This window comes from Oryzias latipes, chromosome 5 (assembly GCF_053564925.1).
Source record: "Oryzias latipes strain Hd-rR chromosome 5, Olatipes_Hd-rR_3.1".
Lineage (NCBI taxonomy): Eukaryota > Metazoa > Chordata > Actinopteri > Beloniformes > Adrianichthyidae > Oryzias > Oryzias latipes.
Window position 1 is genome coordinate 30660562 of NC_136241.1, and position 20803 is coordinate 30681364.

The 20803-nt window shown below is 40.5% G+C and overlaps 2 protein-coding genes and 1 long non-coding RNA gene across 4 annotated transcripts; 2 read left to right on the forward strand and 1 right to left on the reverse strand.

The window, feature by feature from the left end:
• Positions 1–2337: 2337 nt before the first annotated feature.
• Positions 2338–19554, reverse strand: LOC110015172 (uncharacterized). 2 transcript variants are annotated; one of them, XR_013656089.1, is made up of 4 exons: positions 19447–19554; positions 15067–15196; positions 11803–13668; positions 2338–4003 (listed from the first exon to the last, which is right to left on the reverse strand). It is a non-coding gene; the product is annotated as an uncharacterized LOC110015172 (long non-coding RNA). The 2 variants fall into 2 exon arrangements; XR_002290303.2 differs by lacking the exon at positions 2338–4003 and having other exon boundaries at positions 10854–13668.
• On the forward strand, positions 2741–3654 carry il19l (interleukin 19 like). Its single transcript, XM_004069263.5, has 5 exons — positions 2741–2893; positions 3004–3066; positions 3146–3298; positions 3375–3437; positions 3525–3654. The coding sequence occupies exons 1-5, from the start codon at positions 2741–2743 to the stop codon at positions 3609–3611; spliced, it is 519 nt and encodes a 172-aa protein (XP_004069311.3). The 3' UTR covers positions 3612–3654.
• il10 (interleukin 10) lies at positions 18692–20717 on the forward strand. Its single transcript, XM_004069264.5, has 5 exons — positions 18692–19069; positions 19224–19283; positions 19402–19566; positions 20068–20130; positions 20219–20717. The coding sequence occupies exons 1-5, from the start codon at positions 18905–18907 to the stop codon at positions 20309–20311; spliced, it is 546 nt and encodes a 181-aa protein (XP_004069312.1). The 5' UTR covers positions 18692–18904; the 3' UTR covers positions 20312–20717.
• The last annotated feature ends 86 nt before the right edge of the window (positions 20718–20803 follow it).

Consider the following 20803-nt stretch of genomic DNA (forward strand, 5'->3'; position numbering starts at 1 on the left):
ATGCCTCTGGGCTTTCCCATGAAGGGCTGGTCTCCCACTCACGGAGTGCCCAGCCTTTTGACATATGACAGCTGGAATACCCACCAGCTGTCCTGCACACTTACACAAGTCACTCTGGTTTAGACTAAAACTCTAAAAATAGCATTAACACTCGGATTATAACAGGCATCAACCAACTTTAAGAAGTGTGTAAACTAAAAGGGAAGTTTTTTTCTGGAGGTCTAAAGTTATCTGTTGTGTTTCAAGAAGCAACGATCCCTGAAATCCGTGTTTATTTTCAACTGTTTGCAAATTGAATTATTGCCATATATATTTTCTCCCTTCTTTCTCATTCTGCTGTTTAATAAAACAAATTTCTCCACTGAGGGACAAATAAAGATCTTCACTGATACTTGCAAAGATTCCAACCTTTTTTTTCTGACATTGAAGACATTTTATTAGGTTTTTAATTGTTTTAGTCTTTCTTTGCTCGACACCAGTTGAGATTATTTGTCTTATTAAGAGCTAGGATCTAGAAATGAGGAAATTATTATTAAAATTAGTGAAATTCCTTTTGCGCCATATACTTCAGAATGGAAAATTTTGATTTACGATTCAAATACCTGGAATTGCCGGATTTAAGAAAGGCTCCTCAGACATCTATGAAGAATTTTAATCTAAACAGAATCACTTCATAACATGAAGAAGCTACAATTGATCGCTTTGCTTATTTTTAACTTCAGAGTTTTGATCAGTGTTCTGCTAGAAGGTTTCGAAATGCCACTTACAGTAACTATTTTTCTATGAAAATTGTTATTTTTAATTGATGGACACAAATAAATGCAAGAAAGCTGCATGCCATTTTATTTACAATTTGAAGAAATTGTGTTTATTTTCTGAAGTACTGTCAATTTTAAGGATGTTATTTTAAAGTTCTGTAAGTGTTGATAAGGCCTGTATGATGGTGCAGAGCTTGAATGCCCTGGTTCAGGCTTTTTCTATTGTATTCCCACAATCCAATAGCATACTTCACTGGTTAAATGGTGTCTCTAAAATTGCCCCCACGTGAGTGTGTGGCCCTGCAACACACTGGCGACTTGCTCTAAGATTATATTGTCAGTTGAATGAGTCACTTTCGCTTGTTACACAAGCTTTTTGTCATTGTAATCGAAATGAACGCCAATTAGGTCCATAAAAGCTCAAAAAATACAAATTATTTTCTTAAAACTTGCAAAAAGTACTTATTTATGGGCTGAATGATTTACATTTAATTTGACGTAAATGTATCTAACACAGTAGTGCCCAAATCCAGGCCTAGAGGGCCAATGTCCTACATGTTTTACAACCAAGCTGCCATTGAAGCTCCTCATTGGTTAAACACACTTGATCCAGGTAACCAGCAACAGATAAGCTGGGTTTCTGGAAAACCAGCAGGAGGCCGGTCCCTCGAGGCCTGGATTTGGGCACCCTTGATCTAACATGTCGCCTTTTTTTAGCATATTTTTCCCTTTTTGAATGCTTGTGTGGAACTCCTTGTTTCTAGAGTTTTGACTTGCTGCTTGGACAGATGATTTTACTACTTTCTAGTGACTTTTTCTTTTTTAGGATTAAAGTGTTCCTTTCCAAAATTTAGGCTGCCTTGACCCTTGTGCTATCCTACACACTTTAACATTGGGAGTTGGGTCATCTAGACCCACTAGACAGTGCGCTGAACTTTTTTCCGTCAATAATTAAATAAATCAGACCTTATTTCTGCCAAGGCCTTTAAAATGGGAACTTACCACAGTTTATATTTGTGAGGCTGTATGTAAAAAGGCAATACTGTTCGTTGACAAACAAAACTACAATGTGTTAGCAGGTTTGGCTAAAGAAATCTGATTACAACAAATGTTTTTTTTTTTTTTTAGTTTTTAGTAAGTTTCCGAACATCAAAAACTATAGAGTTATGGGCAAAAATAATGGCAGGTGTTTCTATGAAAAAAAACAAACGAGGAAACTTTGCATTTCCGTAAACCGCATTGGCACTGCCATCGCGGGGAAACGCCAGTGACTGTTTGTATTTTCTGCAAACGCAGGTAATTCCTGTTTTAGGACCGAACAGAAGAGCAGGTCTGACTGGTGTTTCCAATAACGTCTGACAGACTTGGAGACAGTTCAAGTCAGGTTTTGCAGATTAAAATTTCACGAGTCTTTTTTTGGAAGACATTCCAGTGATTATAAAGGCAGAGAAATCTGAAACGATGACCGAGCAGAAACCAAAACGTATTCACTTATTAATTCAAATCAGTCTACTACTTTATTCCAAAACAATTTACAGGATATGACAACAATGACCTGTGGTTTCTTTTTTTTTCTGTAAAAAAAAAAAGCACAAACATTCAAAATATTTATCATTCTTATTCCCTTTCTTCTGGTGAAGAGGTGATGCAATCAGTTCCTCTTTGCCGCATCACACGTTCCTGGGCAGTAAATCCCGTTGATGCATCTATTTATATGTAAGTGCATGTAGTTAAACACCTGGTGAAATCCCCTCCACCAACTATATAAGAAGGCAGCACAGGTACACCTTGACACATCTCCTCTTCGCCTCATTCACAGCTGATCCCATCACACAGGTGAGTCTGAATACAGGTGCTTTTCTGAGTCATGACAGCTCATCACTCATGTCATGTCTGGATTCTAACCCTGTTTGGGTAATGATCATAATCTGAAAGAGATGATTTATTTGAAAATGTGTCTGTCAGTTTCCCAACAAGGTTGCATGGTGACGAAGATGCTGCTTGGCTGCCTGGTCTCTCTGCTCTTCATCCTAAATAGAGTTGTGGACAGTCGAACCCTACATACAGACAGCTGCTCTTTCAACGTGTACACTCACGAGCTGCGCAAATATTACGCTGACATGCGCCATCATGCGGTGAGTTTGTCAAAAATGAACACAGACACACTTTAACAAAAACACTCCTAAGCAAAGAGAAGGGGACTGTAGCTCACTCTGGTGTTTTATCAATTCATTTTATGGCACAGATATCTGGAGACACTGAGACTGGAGTCAAAATTCTGGATAAATCTCTGATGAAAGATGTTCAGGTAAGAATTTGAGCTTCGCAGTGTAAACTTTTCCCGCAAACTGCGTCTGATGATGATCTAAGTTGTGCATCTCTTCCAGGAGGATCAGACGTGCTGCTTCTTGCGACTCCTGCTGCGATTCTACGTGGAGAGAGTGTTCAATAACTTCAGCCCCTCTGAGCCGCATCAGCTGCGCTGCTCCAGCGCAGTGGCAAATGCCTTCGTCAGCATCAGAAGAGACATGCAAAAATGTGTAAGCTCATTGATGAGCTCTGCATTGGGCAGAATAAGCCATTAGCTAATGATTGCGCTAATCTGTGTTTCCACAGCACTGTCACTGTGCAGAAGAAACTCACAGACAAATTGACTCTATGCACACAGCATTTGACAAGGTGAGCTATACGGAAATGTACAGGGGTTCAAATAAAAATTGAAATTTTGGAATATGTCAGGTCATATCATTTTTCTCCCTTCAACAGCTGCAGATCCAGCTGGCGGCACAAAAGGCAGTGGGAGAACTGGACACGGTTCTGGATTGGCTGGAGGCACTGGGACACAAAGCCTGATTAGTCGCCTGATACTGTCCTTCAGGTCTTTGACGTGTTCATTTCTTCAGTTCAACCACTAAAGATGTTTTTAATTGAACATTAATTACCTTTAAGCTTTTGTAGATTGTTTACATACTTACTAGTGAAGTACAGTTTAAGTTTTATGATTTTTATAAAATTTCTAATGTAGAAGCAATTCTCTTTTTTTTGTTTAAAATGTTTGTTTAAGGAGGAATAATAAGCACAGAACTGGCAACTCAACCTATAAAGCTGCTGAAAATAGATATGAAAGCAACCTATACTGCAGCTGAATTTGGAGCAATTTCCTCAGTTCAGGCCTAACTTCTGCTCCACGTCTGTCCAGCGTGTGGTGGTAGAGCGCCGGCCTGCTGGCGTGTGAGGAATAACACCTGCAGAAACAAATGAGGAAAGGCTTATGGCATGTAGCATTCATGCTAAGACATTTACTCATGTAGGAGCTACATTTGCTGATCACATACCAGAAATGCTGCATTAGTAGTTGTGGAATCTAATCCCATCATCTCTCAAATTTTTCTTTGTAGCCAAAATGAGAAGGTATACCTGAAACTACAACAGTATGGGCCAACATGTTCCTTTTAATTGTATTTGCATGAATCAGTTTCCATCAGCTTGTTCTTAGTCAGAAAGCGAAAACACTTTTTTTGTTTAAAAAAAAAGTGAGAACATGCACGTTGAAGCATGACAAAGATGTGAAAGATTTAAAAGAAGTTTGAACTCCAAAGAAAAAAAATTACCTGGAACTGGCTGACTCTGAAGCCCATGTATCACAGGATCACAGAAACACATCCACCCATACACTTTCCAATGCAGCACAGAGTGGGAGCTGGAGCCTGTCCCAACTGTTATTCTAGTCATTTTACTGTGAAAAGTACGGAAGCTGAAACCAGCCCACCCTACCTTTTTGTTTGGACCATTTTCTCGTGGTGTTTCTCTGGTTTAAGTCTTTTCATGCTGTGGTTGCTGCAGGCTGTAACCGAAGGTGTGCAGCTTACAACAACTCAACAACCGAATAGCTCCCAAAATGTTGTTTTTCTTAGGGATTTTTTGATTTAAACGTCTTAATTCCGTCTCATGCACCAGCCCCGCCCCCTTTATATCCCCTATTCAGCCAATAACTGAACCCTATTACCCCAAACTCCCAGTTAAATGACAGAACCCAAAGCCAATAAACATGTCTGCGGGGTGCATTCACTGATTCACAATTTGCGGAACCCAAACAGCCACCCAGCCCAACTTGATCTACTACGTTCCTTTTTTTCTCCATTTTTCTACTATCTGCAGCAGAACAAAGCAGTCTGTCAGAGAAAGTATCGAACAGCAACGAAACTGATCAATTGATAAATAATAATCTTAGTCATGGTCTAACTCAGACAGAGGTTTTGCGGATATTGTCGATTCTAAAACAACGTTCAAATCAGTCATCATCGTTTGAGGAGAAGGTTGGTGCGGTTACGGCTGCACAGGTGGCTGCAGTTCAGAGATCCTGCGGTTGTTGTCAATTTCATCAATGATCGGACGCAATCACAAGAAAATAATCTTTTTTCTCTCGTGATAATGAGATAGATGTCATTATCACAAGATAACGGTTAAGAAAATAGTAGAGTCGGCTGTTTTGGCCTTCCGTAGTAAAACTTTTTTTCCAGTGGATATTAAATGAAATCAAAAGCGATTAAATTAAAAACCTTTATGTTATTATCAGTGTAGATGACAAGCTTCACAGAAGTCCCAAAACATACGTAATGATTAAGAAAAGATCAATTCAAGCAGAAAAAAACAATAGTTCAATTATTGCAAACACCAGGCTTCTCGAATTGCACGAGATGTTTTTCCTACATTCAATGCTTTCTTTGATCTCATGGAAAGTGAACCATGTCTCTTAGAATAGTTCTTTTCCATCGTGTCACCTAACACCCCGTTCACCACAACAGCAGGCGTACTTATGTTTTTGCAGATTTGAAAGTGAAAGACCGTATTAAAATTAAATAATTGCACCGTTTGACGCATTTCCAATCTGTTTTGACATTATTTAAACAACCTTTTTGGATAACTTGTGCGTTAGACGACTGTGACATCCCTTATGGAAGTGATGGAAGTGATGTGGAGCGGCGTTGCTGCACTTGTCAAGGTGATTTGTGGTGTTCTGAATGTAGGAAGGTGAGAGCTCTAGGAGACGAAGAGAAACTCAGGAAGACATTTAGTTTGATTTGCCTCGTCAGCTTCTCTAAAAGACAACATTGATGCACTTAAAAAAACCTTCAGAGTGAAAACTGCACACGCTGCACTGCCAGCAGAAAATCTGGTGTCAACATTCAAATTCATCAAGTCACCAGAAATTCTTCTGAATGAGTATTTGAAAAGATTACATTCTTGAGGGGTCAGCCACAAAAATAGCAAATATTAAACATGAGAGGATTTTACTGATGTCACGGAATGATCAGTTTCAATTCACAAGACCACAGTTTAATTCAAGATTCTACATGATTCACATCCAAAAACTAGTTTGTTTGTTTGAGAAAGAAGATATAAAATGACTCGTAATTTCACCTAAATAAAGGTGGAGTTCAGATTGAAAAATTACGGTAATTTTATTTCCAAAGCACCTTTCATGTAAAAAGAACAGCTCAAGGTGCAGTACATAAAAACTCATGCACACTCACATTCACACCTAGGGATGTTTTAGAGTTAAAACAAATGATATTGATGCTGAGAGGAAAACAAGATTGCTTAAAAGCTGTTGAGCTCTCTCAGCAGCAACAGCACTCAGCTGCTTACAATAACTGGCAGTGAGCCTTTGCTGTGTTTTGGAGTTTTACTCTACTCATCTGGGCAGAAATGTTATAATTCAACCACATTAGAAGATTTTCGATATCAAACCACCTTTTTAAGGTCACACCACAGCACTTTGTCAAAACTATGACTCCACAATGAAATTGTGCCATTCAGAAGTGGACTTGCTTCAGGCCATTACTTTCTGTTGTGGTTGTTTGTTTATTTAAACCGCCATTTTCAATACAGGTATTTCATAAAGCAGAAGAAAAAAATCAGAAAGTGCAGGCTCAGCGCAGCTTATTTATCAACCTTTAAACACATGAAAGAGCACATGATAACTTTAGCACCAAGAAAATTAAAAGTCTTAATCTATTAAACAAAACATCTGACACCCCTTTTTTATCTATTTTAGATCAAATGCGTAGAAAAAATTTCACACATCTAGGTTTGTGACAACTGATGGGACTTTTTGAACAAGATCTTGTTTTTCAAAATTCTTTTAAATACAAAAAAATACGACACTTTTTTATTCACTATTCTATCCACTCACCCTCAAGACAGATCAGCTTTGTCGCTTTTGAGTTGAAAACAAACTGACTGAAGTGAAGAGGACTATTACAGTTTAATTTGTACAGTATTTACATGTTTTCATAATTGATCATACAACTTTTAACGCTATTCATATGTGAATTCATAAAAAATGTCCTCAACTTGTGGTTCCTGCAGCTTCATTGATTGAAAGCAATGAAAACAAAGAAAAGAAAATACATAAATCAACTGTATTTCAGATCATAATTCATAAATGAGAAAATAAGGAAAATAAAATATCTTTTCACATCTTTTTGACAGTAGTATTAGACATATTTTGCACTTATATATATATATATATATATATATATATATATATATATATATATATATATATATATATATATATATATATATATAAAAAAAAACTTGCCCCTATCACCCTTTCGTGGGTGGTTTCTCACTCAAGCTCGGGTCCTCTACCAGAGGCCTGGGAGCTTGAGGGTTCTGCGCAGTATCTTAGCTGTTCCTAGCACTGCGCTTTTCTGGATTGAGATGTCTGAGATCTTTCCAGGTATCTGTTGCAGCCACTCCTCCAGCTTGGGGGTTACTGCCCCGAGTGCTCCAATTACCACAGGCACCACTGTCACCTTCACTTTCCAGGCTTTCTCCAGTTCTTCTCTGAGTCCCTGGTATTTCTCCAGTTTCTCATGTTCCTTCTTCCTGATGTTCCCATCGCTTGGCACTGCCACATCCACCACAACGGCTTTCCTCTGTTCTTTATCCACCACTACAATGTCTGGTTGGTTCGCCATTACCATCCTATCAGTCTGGATCTGGAAGTCCCACAGGATCTTTGCCCTCCCATTCTCTACAACCTTCGGAGGTGTTTCCCATTTTGACCTTGGGGTTTCCAGTTCATATTCTGCACACATGTTCCTGTATATTATTCCAGCCACTTGATTGTGGCGCTCCATGTATGCTTTACCTGCCAGCATCTTACACCCTGCAGTTATGTGCTGGATTGTTTCAGGCGCCTCTTTGCACAGCCTACACCTTGGGTCTTGTCTGGTGTGGTAGATCTGAGCCTCTATTGCTCTGGTGCTCAGGGCTTGTTCCTGAGCTGCAAGGATGAGTGCCTCAGTGCTGTCCTGTAGGCCAGCCCTTTCTAGCCATTGGTAGGATTTCTTGATATCAGCCACTTCCGTTATGGTCCGGTGGTACATCCCATGCAGGGGTTTGTCCTCCCATGAGGATCTGTCCTCCAGCACTGTATCCTCTGCTCTCCATTGCCTGAGACATTCACTGAGCACACTGTCATTTGGGGCCTTGAGCTTGATGTACTTATGCATCTTGGATGTTTCATCCTGGATAGTGGCTTCTACGCTCACTAGTCCTCGGCCTCCTTCCTTGCGGCTAGCATACAGTCTCAGGGTGCTGGATTTGGGATGGAACCCTCCATGCATGGTGAGGAGCTTTCGTGTCTTAACATCCGTGGTCTGTACCTCTTCCTTTGGCCATCTTATTATTCCTGCAGGGTATCTGATAACTGGCAGTGCGTAGCTGTTTATTGCCCGGGTCTTATTTTTGCCATTGAGCTGGCTTCTCAGGACTTGCCTTACCCGTTGGAGGTATTTAGCTGTTGCAGCTTTCCTTGTTGCCTGCTCCAGGTTGCCATTTGCCTGTGGAATTCCGAGGTACTTGTAACTGTCCTCAATGTCTGCTATTGTTCCTTCTGGGAGTGAGACCCCTTCTGTGTGGACTACCTTGCCTCTCTTTGTCACCATCCGACTGCATTTCTCGAGCCCGAATGACATCCCAATGTCAGTACTGTAGATCCTGGTGGTGTGGATCAGGGAGTCAATGTCACGTTCGCTCTTAGCATATAGCTTGATGTCATCCATGTAGAGGAGGTGACTGATGTTTGCCCCATTTCTGAGTCGGTATCCATAGCCAGTCTTGTTGATTATTTGGCTGAGGGGGTTCAGACCTATGCAGAACAGCAGTGGGGACAGAGCATCACCTTGGTATATCCCACATTTGATGGACACTTGTGCAAGTGGCTTCCCATTGGCTTCAAGGGTGGTTTTCCACAGCTTCATTGAGTTTCCTATGAAGGCTCTTAGAGTCCTGTTGATGTTGTACAGCTCCAAGCATTCAGTGATCCATGTGTGTGGCATTGAGTCATAGGCTTTCTTGTAATCAATCCAGGCTGTGCACAGGTTGGTGTGTCGTGACTTGCAGTCTTGAGCGACTGTTCTGTCAACCAGGAGTTGGTGTTTGGCTCCTCTGGAGTCTCTACCAATGCCCTTCTGTGTGTCACTCATGAATTGATCCATGTGCCTATTTATCTTGGTTGCAATGATGCCTGACATGAGCTTCCATGTTGTGGAGAGACAGGTTATTGGCCGGTAGTTGGATGGGACTGCACCCTTTGAGGGATCCTTCTGGATCAGGATCGTTCGCCCTTCTGTTAGCCATTCGGGGTGAGTTCCATCTCTTAGCAGCTGGTTTATTTGTGCTGCCAGGCGCTCGTGGAGTGCAGTGAGCTTCTTTAGCCAGTAGGCATGTATCATGTCAGGGCCCGGTGCTGTCCAGTTCTTCATACCTGAGACTCTTTCTTGGATGTCTGCCACTGTGATGGTTACTGGATTCTGTTCAGGGAGGTTGCTATGTTCTTCTCTCAGAGAGACCAGCCACTGGGCATTGCTGTTATGTGCTGTCTCTTTCTCCCATATACTTTTCCAGTACTGTTCAGTTTCTAGCCTTGGTGGGTCTGCTCGGCTGTTTTGACCCTGCCACTGAGCGTACACTTTCGCAGGTTGAGTTGCGAACAGCCTGTTTATCCGTCTGGCTTCATTGTCTCTTGTGTACCTCTTTAGGCGGCTGCTCAAGGCTAGGAGCCTTTGTTTGGCAGTTTCCAGTGCTTCAGGTATGGGCATCTGGCTGTATCTCTTAGGTACTTGCTTTCTCATTGTACCTCTTTGAGCCTCTGTCAGCTTACTCACATCCTTCCGAGTTGCCTTGATTTTGGCCTCTAACCGTTGCTTCCATGGTGGGTATTGTTTTCTCCCATGGTTACTCTTATAGCCAAGCATCTCAAGGATCACTGCTGCTGAAGTGTAAACCAGTTCATTGGTTTCTGTGATGGTTGTGGTAGGAATTGCCCTCAATGCTTCATTCACAGTTTCCAGTAGACTTTCAGGCGGTACATCACTTAACCGTTGTAGCTGGTGTCGGGGTTGCCAAGTGTTCATTCTAGACATGATCTTGTCTTTCAGGTCAGTTGCTGCCTCGCTCAGCGTAACTGTGGTTGTTGGGGCTGTGTACCCAATCTCAGGGTGGGAGTGTAGTATAGCCTCCTCTCTGACCTGTTGTTCTGGCTCTCCCGGGGTATTGCCATTGTATTGTATCGCTTCAATCTCAAGTTGTGATAGGAGTTGCCGTTTGTGGATGTTAGAGCATTGGGCTACCAGTTGTTTGGCAGTTAGCCTTGATTGTGGGTTTTGAAGCATCCATTCATTCCACATTCTCTGCATGTAACCACGCTGGTTGGGATTACTTGAGTAGTAGCATTCTAACAGAACCTTGTTCTCGCATCTAGTCCATTTCCGTCTTGTTCCAGTAGCCCACTTTCCATCAGAGTGCTCTGGTCCCCCAGCACCTGACGCAGACCTTGTTTGGCCGGGCGACGTCTGAGCCGGCATGACATGTGGTTCATTGTCTCTCATGTTTGTGAGGTAGGCTGTAGCGTAAAGGGTCTTGCCCAAGGACCCTCACTGGGTGATGTTAATTGCTCGCCATTGTTATGGTAGAGGCAAACTTTCGTGAGCAAGGTACTAAGACTAAGCACCGTATATATATATATATATATATATATGTATATATATATATATATATATATATATATAACATACACACTCATGACTCTTTGAATCCATTAAATAGAATGATTGCCGAAAAAACAGTGTCTTTGGTAAAATGGTCATTAGTTTAGTGTTGGTTCTCATTTTGATCGAAAGCGTTATTTTACCTTCACAAACAGTGAGGCACAGGCTTTTTAAGAGTTCAACTTTTGTCTTTTCAGTCCACAGAGAAGAAAATAATACTCAAAAAGTCTTGGGGATCAACAAGATTTTTTTTCTCTGGCAAAACCAAAATACATCTTGTCCATTGGACCATTTTTTCAGTGTCTTTCTTATTAGGAAATCATGAATTCTGACTTCAACTCAGACGCTCATCTTAGTGTCAGGGTGTCTTTATGTCTTATGACGTCAAGCTAATTACCGTAAGTGAGTCATTTGAAATGCCAAGTTCCACACATACCACATTTGCTGTGTGACCAAAGCTTATAAAGTTATATGCAAAACAGTAGCAATAGAAAAAGCAAGGCGAGCAAATATACTGTAACACACTGTCATGGTGCCTCTGGCAGTTCTTCTCCCCCTCCCCTCTCTGCTCTGATCCTGATTTTCACCAGCTGTGGACCCTCAGCTCATCAACATCCAGTCCTTCTTAAGGAGATTCAGTGCCAGCATTCATCGCCAGTTCGTTGCTCCTCTACGGTGCTTAGTCTTAGTACCTTGCTCACGAAAGTTTGCCTCACGCTAATGTTGTGTTTACGCCTCGCCTGCATGAATTATCCTCCATGAGTGTCCAACTGGTTTCCACCTCCAGAGCTACACCTTTGCCATGGCTCAGCAGTGAACCTTCACCACGCCCAGTCCTCCACGCAAACCCTCTGCTTAGACCCTCCATTCACGCCACAGCCGAGCATTCCGATTCTCGCCATACCAAGCCTCTACGGGACTCTGCCTCCACAAGTCATCATCAGATGTACGCCCAGGAAAATAAATCTCTTTGAACTTACCTGCTCATTCTCCTGTGATCCTTCCGGGTTCCAGCGTCTGGGTCTCTCTCGGTGTTCCGAATCATGACACGCCCAGCAATATCAGGAAAAGACCCATGTCATCAAATCGTTATCATCAAATCGTTATCATTTAAGCAAATAGCAAAAACAAAACAATGAATCGTGGTAGAAACGTCCTAAATTTATCAATCAATTTTCCAAGCCCACTTAATTCTTTTTGGGGTCACAGTGTGGCTGGAGCCTATCCTAGCCACTGTTGAGCAAAGGCGAGTTAAACCCTGGACAAGTCACCAGTCCAGTGCAGGATATTTCCTAAATTCCCCCCCATCACATTTTTAAATTTCATATGAAATCAAACAGGCATAATGCCATATGTAATGGCACTTCCGTTATTAAATACATCTGGGAAGACACACTGTCCTACCTTAATGTTTTCTGGCAACAATCTTCATTGTAGTTCAAATCCACACTGCTAAAAAAAAGTCCAGCGGGATCCCCATTGACGGCTCTGTGTCATCAAACTGCTGTTAACATCCTCTCTGCTGACCTCAGCAAAATAAATAAAATGAGTCCATGTCTGGGTGGGCCGTGACGAAGCCAAAAAGCATGTTCGATTCCCATTTGCTGTTCCTACCATCTCTCTGTATCCGTGATAGGTTGACAGAACTGTCAATCTTCAAAATGATACCATGAGGATATGCTGAGAAATTGAAGTTCGATTGGACCAAAATACTAATTAAAAAAAACAAGAAGCTCATTTTACTTTACAAAACACATTTAAAGAAATGTCAGTAAAATACATTGATTTAGTATTGTATTTAAATAATCTCACTGTTAACAAATAAGTATTTGGGTAGTTTTAAAATAAAACCTTCATAAAAAAGATCGAATTCACTTTTTTACAATCTACTTGTCACCATACACATTTATCAATCCTAGTTTACTTTCGCAAAAATCATGTTGCTCTTTGAGGTGAGCATAAATTATTTTTTTCTGTGTTTGAAGAACATTTAAGAGCCAAACATATCTTCCATCAAACACTTTTTCAATATTTTTATACTTACTCCTATACCAAAATATTTCCTCAAACCTCCGCACATGTGAAGGGCTGTGTCAAGGCCGAGTCATTGGAAACAGCCCATTAATGAATATTTTTTGCAACATTGCAATACAGAGAATTTTGCAAGCTATAATACTCAGAAGTTAAATACCTCTGAATACCCCATATTTCTCATGTACACTTGGACTGTGTGACTCAGCTGGCGGTCACGGCTTTTTGCAGAAGTTCAGGACTGATCACCATCACGATCACCATGAGATGAAGTAAAACACAAGAAAATCACAAAGTTTTGACAAATATTTGCAGCTGATTGATGAACAGCTGCTAAAACATTCCTAAAAGTCGAGTCATGGGTCCACAGTTGGTTTGTGACAACAGCCATAAAATACAAACCAAAAGGACGAGCTCCCAAAACTTTAAAAAGAAAAAGATGAAGAGAAACTGACCGCAACAGAAAATGGAACAAAAATTTCGCAATAAGAGACTGGACTTTGATGATATTTGATCAACTTGATTGATTACTTTTAGGCAAACACAGAAAATGGATGATTGTATAATTCAGTATTACTGCTAATTATTTCAATTAGAACTCTGCAGCAGTAAGGGAAAACTTAAAGTAAAACATAAATATGTTTAACAGGAGAATCCTCCTACCAAAGCCTAAAGGAACACATTACAGTTAATCATTATTCACTTACAGATTTTATGAAGGGGTGTGGACTCTTTAACCAAGAGGTCAAAGTGGCACTAAAAGTCAAGGAATTTCCAGGTCAGTCTCATGACCTCAAGTCATGGGCAAGGTATTCCTATTATTGCAAAAAAAGGTTTGTGAAACAAGGATAGATTATGCAGAGAGAATTGCAGCCATCAGCTGTGAGCAAATTCTAAAATAAACATCTATTTCTCTGAAATTCAGCAAGCTGCTGTGCTATCAGTTCTCATCTGAGAAGCTGATAACACCGTTTCTGCACTGCAATGAATTGAGTTGTGACAAACAGTGTACATTCAGAAGCATTGATGCTATTTTTTTGTGTGATAAATGGCAACTTAAAATTCTGTTGTAATATGTTTGTCTGTGGATTTTTTAAATTGTCATCATTTATTGCAGTTATTTTTGGAATTAAAAAAACAACCAGATCTAGTATTTGTTCAGTTTTACATCCTTGTTTTCTGATTTCGAGTGGATTTGTTTGCACAGTGTAACCCATTGCAGCATTAATCAACTTAATTGACAATTCCTGCCCTTAATGTGGCGGGGTCAACCGCCGTCGTTGACTGTACATGAGAACAGCAATCTCTCCCCCAACGCGTTTCAAACAGGAAGTACCTGCTGTTCTCCAGGAAACCTAAATCCCATAGACTTCTATAGAGAAATAAACAGCCATGACACAGTCAGAATGACCATTCTTGCTCTGTTATCTTTTTTTTAACATGTTTTTGCTAATCCTAATATTGTTTTCATTCTATTGTTTTCTTTATTGCAAGTTATAAACTGACCAATTAGATGCCTGAGTAAAAGCATGTGGTGCCCGCTGGCCCCCCCCACCTCAAATGTTTGCCATAGAAACGTTGCTTCACACCACTTGGACCTACAGTATAACTGCCATCTGGCTCCAACATATTGGCTCCAGGAGCACTTCCTGCTTCCTGCCCAGCTGTTGCAGCTCTGTTGTGATGGCATTTGGAACAACATTCTAACTTTTGACTAAACCTTGACCAACCCGCTTGAGTGGAAAGCCAAAAGCACCCAGCATAACTATGAAGTATCTTAGGTCTTCTAGGTTCCTGAGCACACGCCAAGAGGTGAGTGTTGCAATCTTATTAGGATCGGTTTCTGCACCACAAGTCCAAAGTACTTCACTCCAGTCTGGAAGAATAAACACTTTTGAACTGACAGTTTCTGGCCGAGTGATTTCAGCTTATTCTTTCATTCATCTTGCTTCACGTTCTTCCAGAATTGGTGCAATTACGATAAGGTCGTCAATGAAGACTAAGGCCGAATCCAAATTGTCTCCCTATTCTTCGGCTTCTCCCAATCACCACATTTAGCCCTTCAAGTAGAGAGATATGGAAAAAATGCTATTGATGACATCATCAAAATCCTCAATAGCCACTGGTCATCTATTTTACCACGTAGCTATCAGCGCTCGGAAAACACACAAAAAACATTAATAACTTTAAAGAGTCAAACACTTAATACTTACATTTAAATGTACATTTAGATGCTCCAGTGCACACCAGTGTGAAGAAATGCATTTCTTCTCCATGCCACAGCGTAGCGTGAATCCCCCTTCTGGCGGAGAGAAAGTCAGCCCTGAGTCCCTACGGCTCCTCCTTTAAAAAAAAAAAACTTTTGGACGCCGCTACAGCTCCAAATGCCCATTGAATTGGAACAATAGAGAGTGGCCAGAGGGGTAGGGAAGCAATTCGGATTCGGCCTAAGACTTCCTTTAGGTTCAGGTCTGTATTTGTACTGTACTGTCCCTGACAGTGATTGAAAAGTGCTTGGCGGGTTAGTTACTCCTGGGGCATCCGAGTGAATTCCCAGATTCAGGCAAACACATGCTGTTTTAGGCTTGTCTGCTTCCTCCATCTCAGTCTGAGAATAGCCTGGTTTTAGGAAAATGGTGAATCAAATTCACTATTGATATAGAGTCTAGTAGTTCTTGCAGGTGTCTCCTGACAGCAACCGTATCTTGAGGGTGAACAGTTGGTCTTTTGTTAGTCATTCACAACCAAGTGACTTGTCCTGAACTGGACTTGACTATTTTTATCCTCTGTTTTTTTCCCCCGTTTTTTGTCAATGGTGTTTTGTAACAATACAAGCAATTGTTTTGTAAATTTAATTGTAAAAGTTTCATTTTACTAGTTATTACAGGATAAAAAAAAAAAGATGGGAATAAAAAATGTGCCTTTTAGCTTCTGCTCCTTTCGTTACAAAACTGTCTTTAAAGTGAAGGAACAAAAGAACAGCAAAGAAACGTATGTTGTTGTGCAGGATTCTCATTTGAAACTGCAGTTTGAAGCTAAATTTTATTTTTGCTGATTCAGCACTCATATATTTATTGAAGAATAATCAGATGACCTTCCTGCTTGAGTGTCGGTGACCCTTTCAGGCCCAAGTTATTTTTGGCAGTGGTCCTAAAAACGTTAAACGTTAATAATCCCATCATAAAGGTTTGTCTTAACAACGTTTTGGGTGTTGCAGACCTGCAAACATCTGTACTGGAGAACGCAAAATTAAAAGAAAGGACAACAGAGGAGCATGTCAATCCCAACAGAAATGATGTCAATCATGCTGATAGTCAAGTAAATGTTATTATTGATTGAAGTTTTCCTTTTCATGTGATCAGTGGTTATGTTATACAACAGGGGCATTTAGTTTCCAGCCTCATTCACGTATTGTTGCTTGCTCAATGGCACAGTGATAGTGTCTGAGGAAGTTCGTAGGCATCTGAGGTCAGGTTTGCATCCGCATTTTTAACATTCTCTCTGTTTCCATGACGGTCACAATAACTGACTAAACCACAGATGAAATATGTTCTCGATTTAAATAAATTGCTAAGGATATTACAACTTATGGAATCATAGAGTGGCCCGGATGACGAAGCAGAATGACACCTTCAAGAATCCAACTCAGAATGCTTGGTCATCAACATGTGAGTCTCAGAGTTTGATGGAGGAAGAGTGACTTCGATGTTTCATCTTCTTCAAGAGGGACATCTGCAAGAAGCCAACGCCCACACACAGGTCATGATCATTTTTCATGCTTACCCAGAAAAGTCGCTGCACATAAACAATAACAGAAACAGACCACGCCAAGCACTGTGCTCTACAAAGAAACACGCATGCAGGCCAACCTACGAAATTTGTGAAAGTGAAAGATGATTGTGGTGAATCTGTTAGTTAAGACGGATCTGTTTCCTCTAAAAGTGTCTTTGCAGGTACGCTATGCAGACAAAAATGTGCACACAGAAAATGTGACGCACATGTAAAGAAAGCAAAGGGCACAAATACAGTACAACGTGCAGCTCATGAGAATTGCTGATCTCAAGGATCTGCAAGCTTCCAGCTGTTAGAAAAAGAAAAAAAAGTCACCAGTTTCTGCTGCTTGTAGCGCCGGAATGTGACACCGTGTTCCGCTCTGAGTCATATTCCAACAGTGTGGGGATGAATCAACCAATTTTGATATTTGCAGTCTAGTTTCAAGTAATGAGATGAAAAAGTGCTGACAGCCAGTTCTGAGCACTGGCGTGGCTGACTCTATCAGAAACTAGTTTTTGGGGGTAAGGGGTTAAAACGGTGACAGCGGAGAAGCACAAACGAGCACCTGATGGTGACTTAAGCAGAAACAAAAGTGATGCGCTTCGTTTGAAGACTGACGGATTTAGCTCAAGTCAGGAGGCAGAGATTTTCAGTGAAACTCAAAGAATCGCTTCACTCATTTTCCTCTTTCATGTCAAAATGCAATCCAGCCTTTCATCCGATCAGGTGCAGCTTTACATCTTGTAAAAAATGGGAATAATATATTTTTTTGTAAAGAAACACAATAGTTGAGATGATTAAGATTAAACCTCTTTGCCGTTTCATCCTCCAGCTGTGTTATGCAAACATTTGAACTCCTCATCTATGAATAATGCCGTTTTAGCAGCAATCAGCATGAACAGTTATTCTAAGAATTTAACTTGTGACACATCCGAAAAGTCAAGTGCTCCACTTGACACTTCTCTGTCCCGTGTCACCGCAGGGGGGAACAAGTCATTAAATTTTATTCTGATGTGTAGATTAAAAATAAAGAACTGTCAACACAAACAAAGGCTGTTGACAAAGAAACCACTGAGGTTTTTTATAAACTTTGTTTATCAGAGCTGAAAAGATGATGCCATTTCCCACACAAACATATCAACTGTGTCTATCTAAAAATGTCACAACATTTCAATTATAGTTTTTTTTCACTTATTATCGTACAATTTAATTATTAGTACTAAAATTTCGTGCATAGTTTTTCTCATTCTTGTTGGATAGAAAATGTTTTATGACACCCGATACCATCTAGCAAAAACTCAACTGGAGGTTAATTCAAACACGGATATTTTCCAACTTTCTGATATTCATTCATGTAATTTTTCATAAGCATGACCAGAATTGACGTTTCTTTAAAAATTCTCAAATGACCAGAGTTACCCAACAGGCCTCAAAAACAACATTAAAAAAAACAACTAATCGTAACTTTCACAAGCAGAAATGTGACAAATCCAATCCCAAGCCAAAATAAGAAAAGCACTGATGGGAAAACACCGCTATTAATATCACTAATGTGTGTACTAAACCGCATCTTTGAGGGGTTTGTCCCCTTCAAATATATGTTTTTGCTTAGTAATGCATTTGTGCAAACCTAAACTTTTTCTGTGCATCATCAGCGGTGAAGCAGTTATGTATGTATGACAATAGAGAGAATCCCCCCCACGTCACTCACAACATTTTAAGGTCATTTTTTTTCTAGAATGCATGCTTGCTGTTTTTCTTAAGACTTCATACAAATGTTAGATATTTATCATGCAATTAAATTGTTAAAAAAATGTCTTTCAGCTTAAAATATTCAAATTAAATAAATAAAAAATCTTTTTAAAATAAATTTGACGTTATTTTTTTGGGAAATGCTGTATTTAAACATTTAATTCCTTTTTATAATTCCATTTCCATCTTTGATTCTGAAGCACACCTTTCCTTGACTTACTAACATCCACTTGATGCTTGTCTACTTCATCAGAAATGGAGGTGGTTGGGGGAGTTGCCCATTACATGGGACTAAAAGAAAATCCCCTACATGTATGAAGCATGTTTAACCATTTCCCTTTCTGGAACGCCCCTCCTATTTGCTGTATGACAACCGTATATATTAGGAGAAGAAATGGGCTCAAATAATCTGTCATTGAGACATTTCCAGCAGAATTTTTGGAGGATTCTCCCCTCAGAGCCTCATCTGCGTCCATCTGTCTTCACTCCTCCAGAACCGCTCATCCTCTCCTCCTGTGCAGCAGCATGGCTCCGTTGTCTCACCTGCTGTCCGTTCTGGCTCTGTTCACCCTCTTGGCCGGGACTTCATCCAGCCCTATCTGCAACAACCGGTGCTGCCGCTTCGTGGAGAGCTTTCCTGTGAGGCTCAGGAAGCTGCGCCACGACTTCGCACAGATTAAAGATTTCTATGTAAGTGTGCGCTCAGTTGCTGTGCAAGTCTTGTGCATGGCGGGGGGTGCATCATTCAGAGAGAGCCACACTGCACGTGGTCTGCAGAGGATGTTGCAGCTGCAAACACACTAACGCCGGTGTTTTTTCTCCTTTCTTTCTCTCTCTGTTGCAGGAAGCCAACGATGATTTGGACTCTGCATTGTTGGACCAGACGGTCGAGGATTCCATTAAGGTAAACTCTTCTGCAAAACCGAACTCACTCAATATGGTCGTCGCAAAACGAAAGCATATGGCGAGTTGAAGACTCTTAATAACCACAAACGCTCTCTCCCCCCCTTTTCCCCTCTTAGAGCGAGTTCGCTTGCCAGACCATCGACAGCATCCTGGACTTTTACCTGAAGACAATCTTGCCCAAAGCGGCGGCAGGATATCCCGACGACACGGCCGACGTAAAGCCGCATGTGCTGTCCATACAGGAGATTTTCGACCAGCTCAGGACTGATGTCACCCAATGCGTGAGTATCAGATCCACGTGTTCCACCTACACGAAAAGAAGCGCGTAAATACGCACCAAATGCGCGCTGTGGATGTTTGCAAGGGGCGTTTTGGAGAAACTGCCTCTACTGCATATTTATAATATTCAAAAAAAATAAAAACTAATTGATAATCTGAAATAATCAATTTTGCACAAAAGTGTTTTACCTTTCTTAGTTGTTACTTAACAAATTCAGAGAAGGTGGATGGACATGTAGTCTCATTCTGAGTAAAATGAATGATTTTTACATCATGAATGGTTTTAGGTGGCAAAGGATGACTCATATTATTGCATTAGTCTGTAATCTCTGGAGGCATGCCTTTGTAAAAATGTGCATCATTCATTTCTGACCAAAAACGGGAAAGAAGGAAATGGGAGTTTCTGCTGTTTAGTGTTCAAGATTTATCCAGATTTGATATAAAGTGAAGTGTTCTAGCTGACAAATAAAGTAACATTTTCTTTGTTTTTGCTCTTCCCACAGAGAAATTACTTCTCCTGCAAGAAACATTTTGAAATAAGGAACCTAACAGCTGCTTACGACGAGGTGAGTGTGGAAACCAACATTCAGCACTGCACTAAAAAGCTGTGTGCCTGTTTCTGCAGATCATTTGAAGTGAACTTTGTGCTTGCAGATGCAGAATAAAGGTCTCTTCAAGGCCATGGGAGAGCTGGATTTGTTCTTCAACTACATCGAGTCGTATCTGGCGTCCCAGCGGCGTGTGTAGTTTGCGTGATGACGTGCTGACTCCTGATAACCTGGATGCTGAGTTCCTGAGTGCCTGATTGTTTGTTCCATCAGTGTTGTCTGTGTGATGAAAATGCTGCTGAACTGCTACCTTTGCTCCAAAGACTTGAGTTTACATCTTTGTCCCAAGGACAAGTTTCCATTTAAAGACCACATTGTGTCATACAAATCAAAATCTTTGTGATGATGTTTGAGAAGACTCTCGGCCGTGTTCTTAAGTTATTCAAAACTAAAGAAGCTACTGAGATGAATAGAAAAAGTCTTTCAGAATCAAAACAAAAACCTGTATTTTTCATATTTATATTTTTAAGTTGTGTAATTTAATGATTGTTTTGTATTTATTATGACGTTTTTTCGGCTATTAAAAATAAAGATGTCAACAAGAACATGGACCTGTTTTTCTTTTGTATCACTACAGCCGGTGCGATGTCTTGGAAATCACATCCTGCAGCACTTGTGGGGAATATGGTGT

Excerpts from the sequence above, each read along its gene's own strand:
- il19l (XM_004069263.5), top strand. The coding sequence starts at position 2,741 with ATGGTGACGAAGATGCTGCTTGGCTGCCTGGTCTCTCTGCTCTTCATC. Across the intron at positions 2,894-3,003 it reads CTGACATGCGCCATCATGCG|ATATCTGGAGACACTGAGAC; the intron begins GTGAGTTTGTCA and ends TTTATGGCACAG. Across the intron at positions 3,438-3,524 it reads TGCACACAGCATTTGACAAG|CTGCAGATCCAGCTGGCGGC; the intron begins GTGAGCTATACG and ends TCCCTTCAACAG.
- il10 (XM_004069264.5), top strand. The coding sequence starts at position 18,905 with ATGGCTCCGTTGTCTCACCTGCTGTCCGTTCTGGCTCTGTTCACCCTC. Across the intron at positions 19,070-19,223 it reads CACAGATTAAAGATTTCTAT|GAAGCCAACGATGATTTGGA; the intron begins GTAAGTGTGCGC and ends TCTCTGTTGCAG. Across the intron at positions 19,567-20,067 it reads GGACTGATGTCACCCAATGC|AGAAATTACTTCTCCTGCAA; the intron begins GTGAGTATCAGA and ends CTCTTCCCACAG.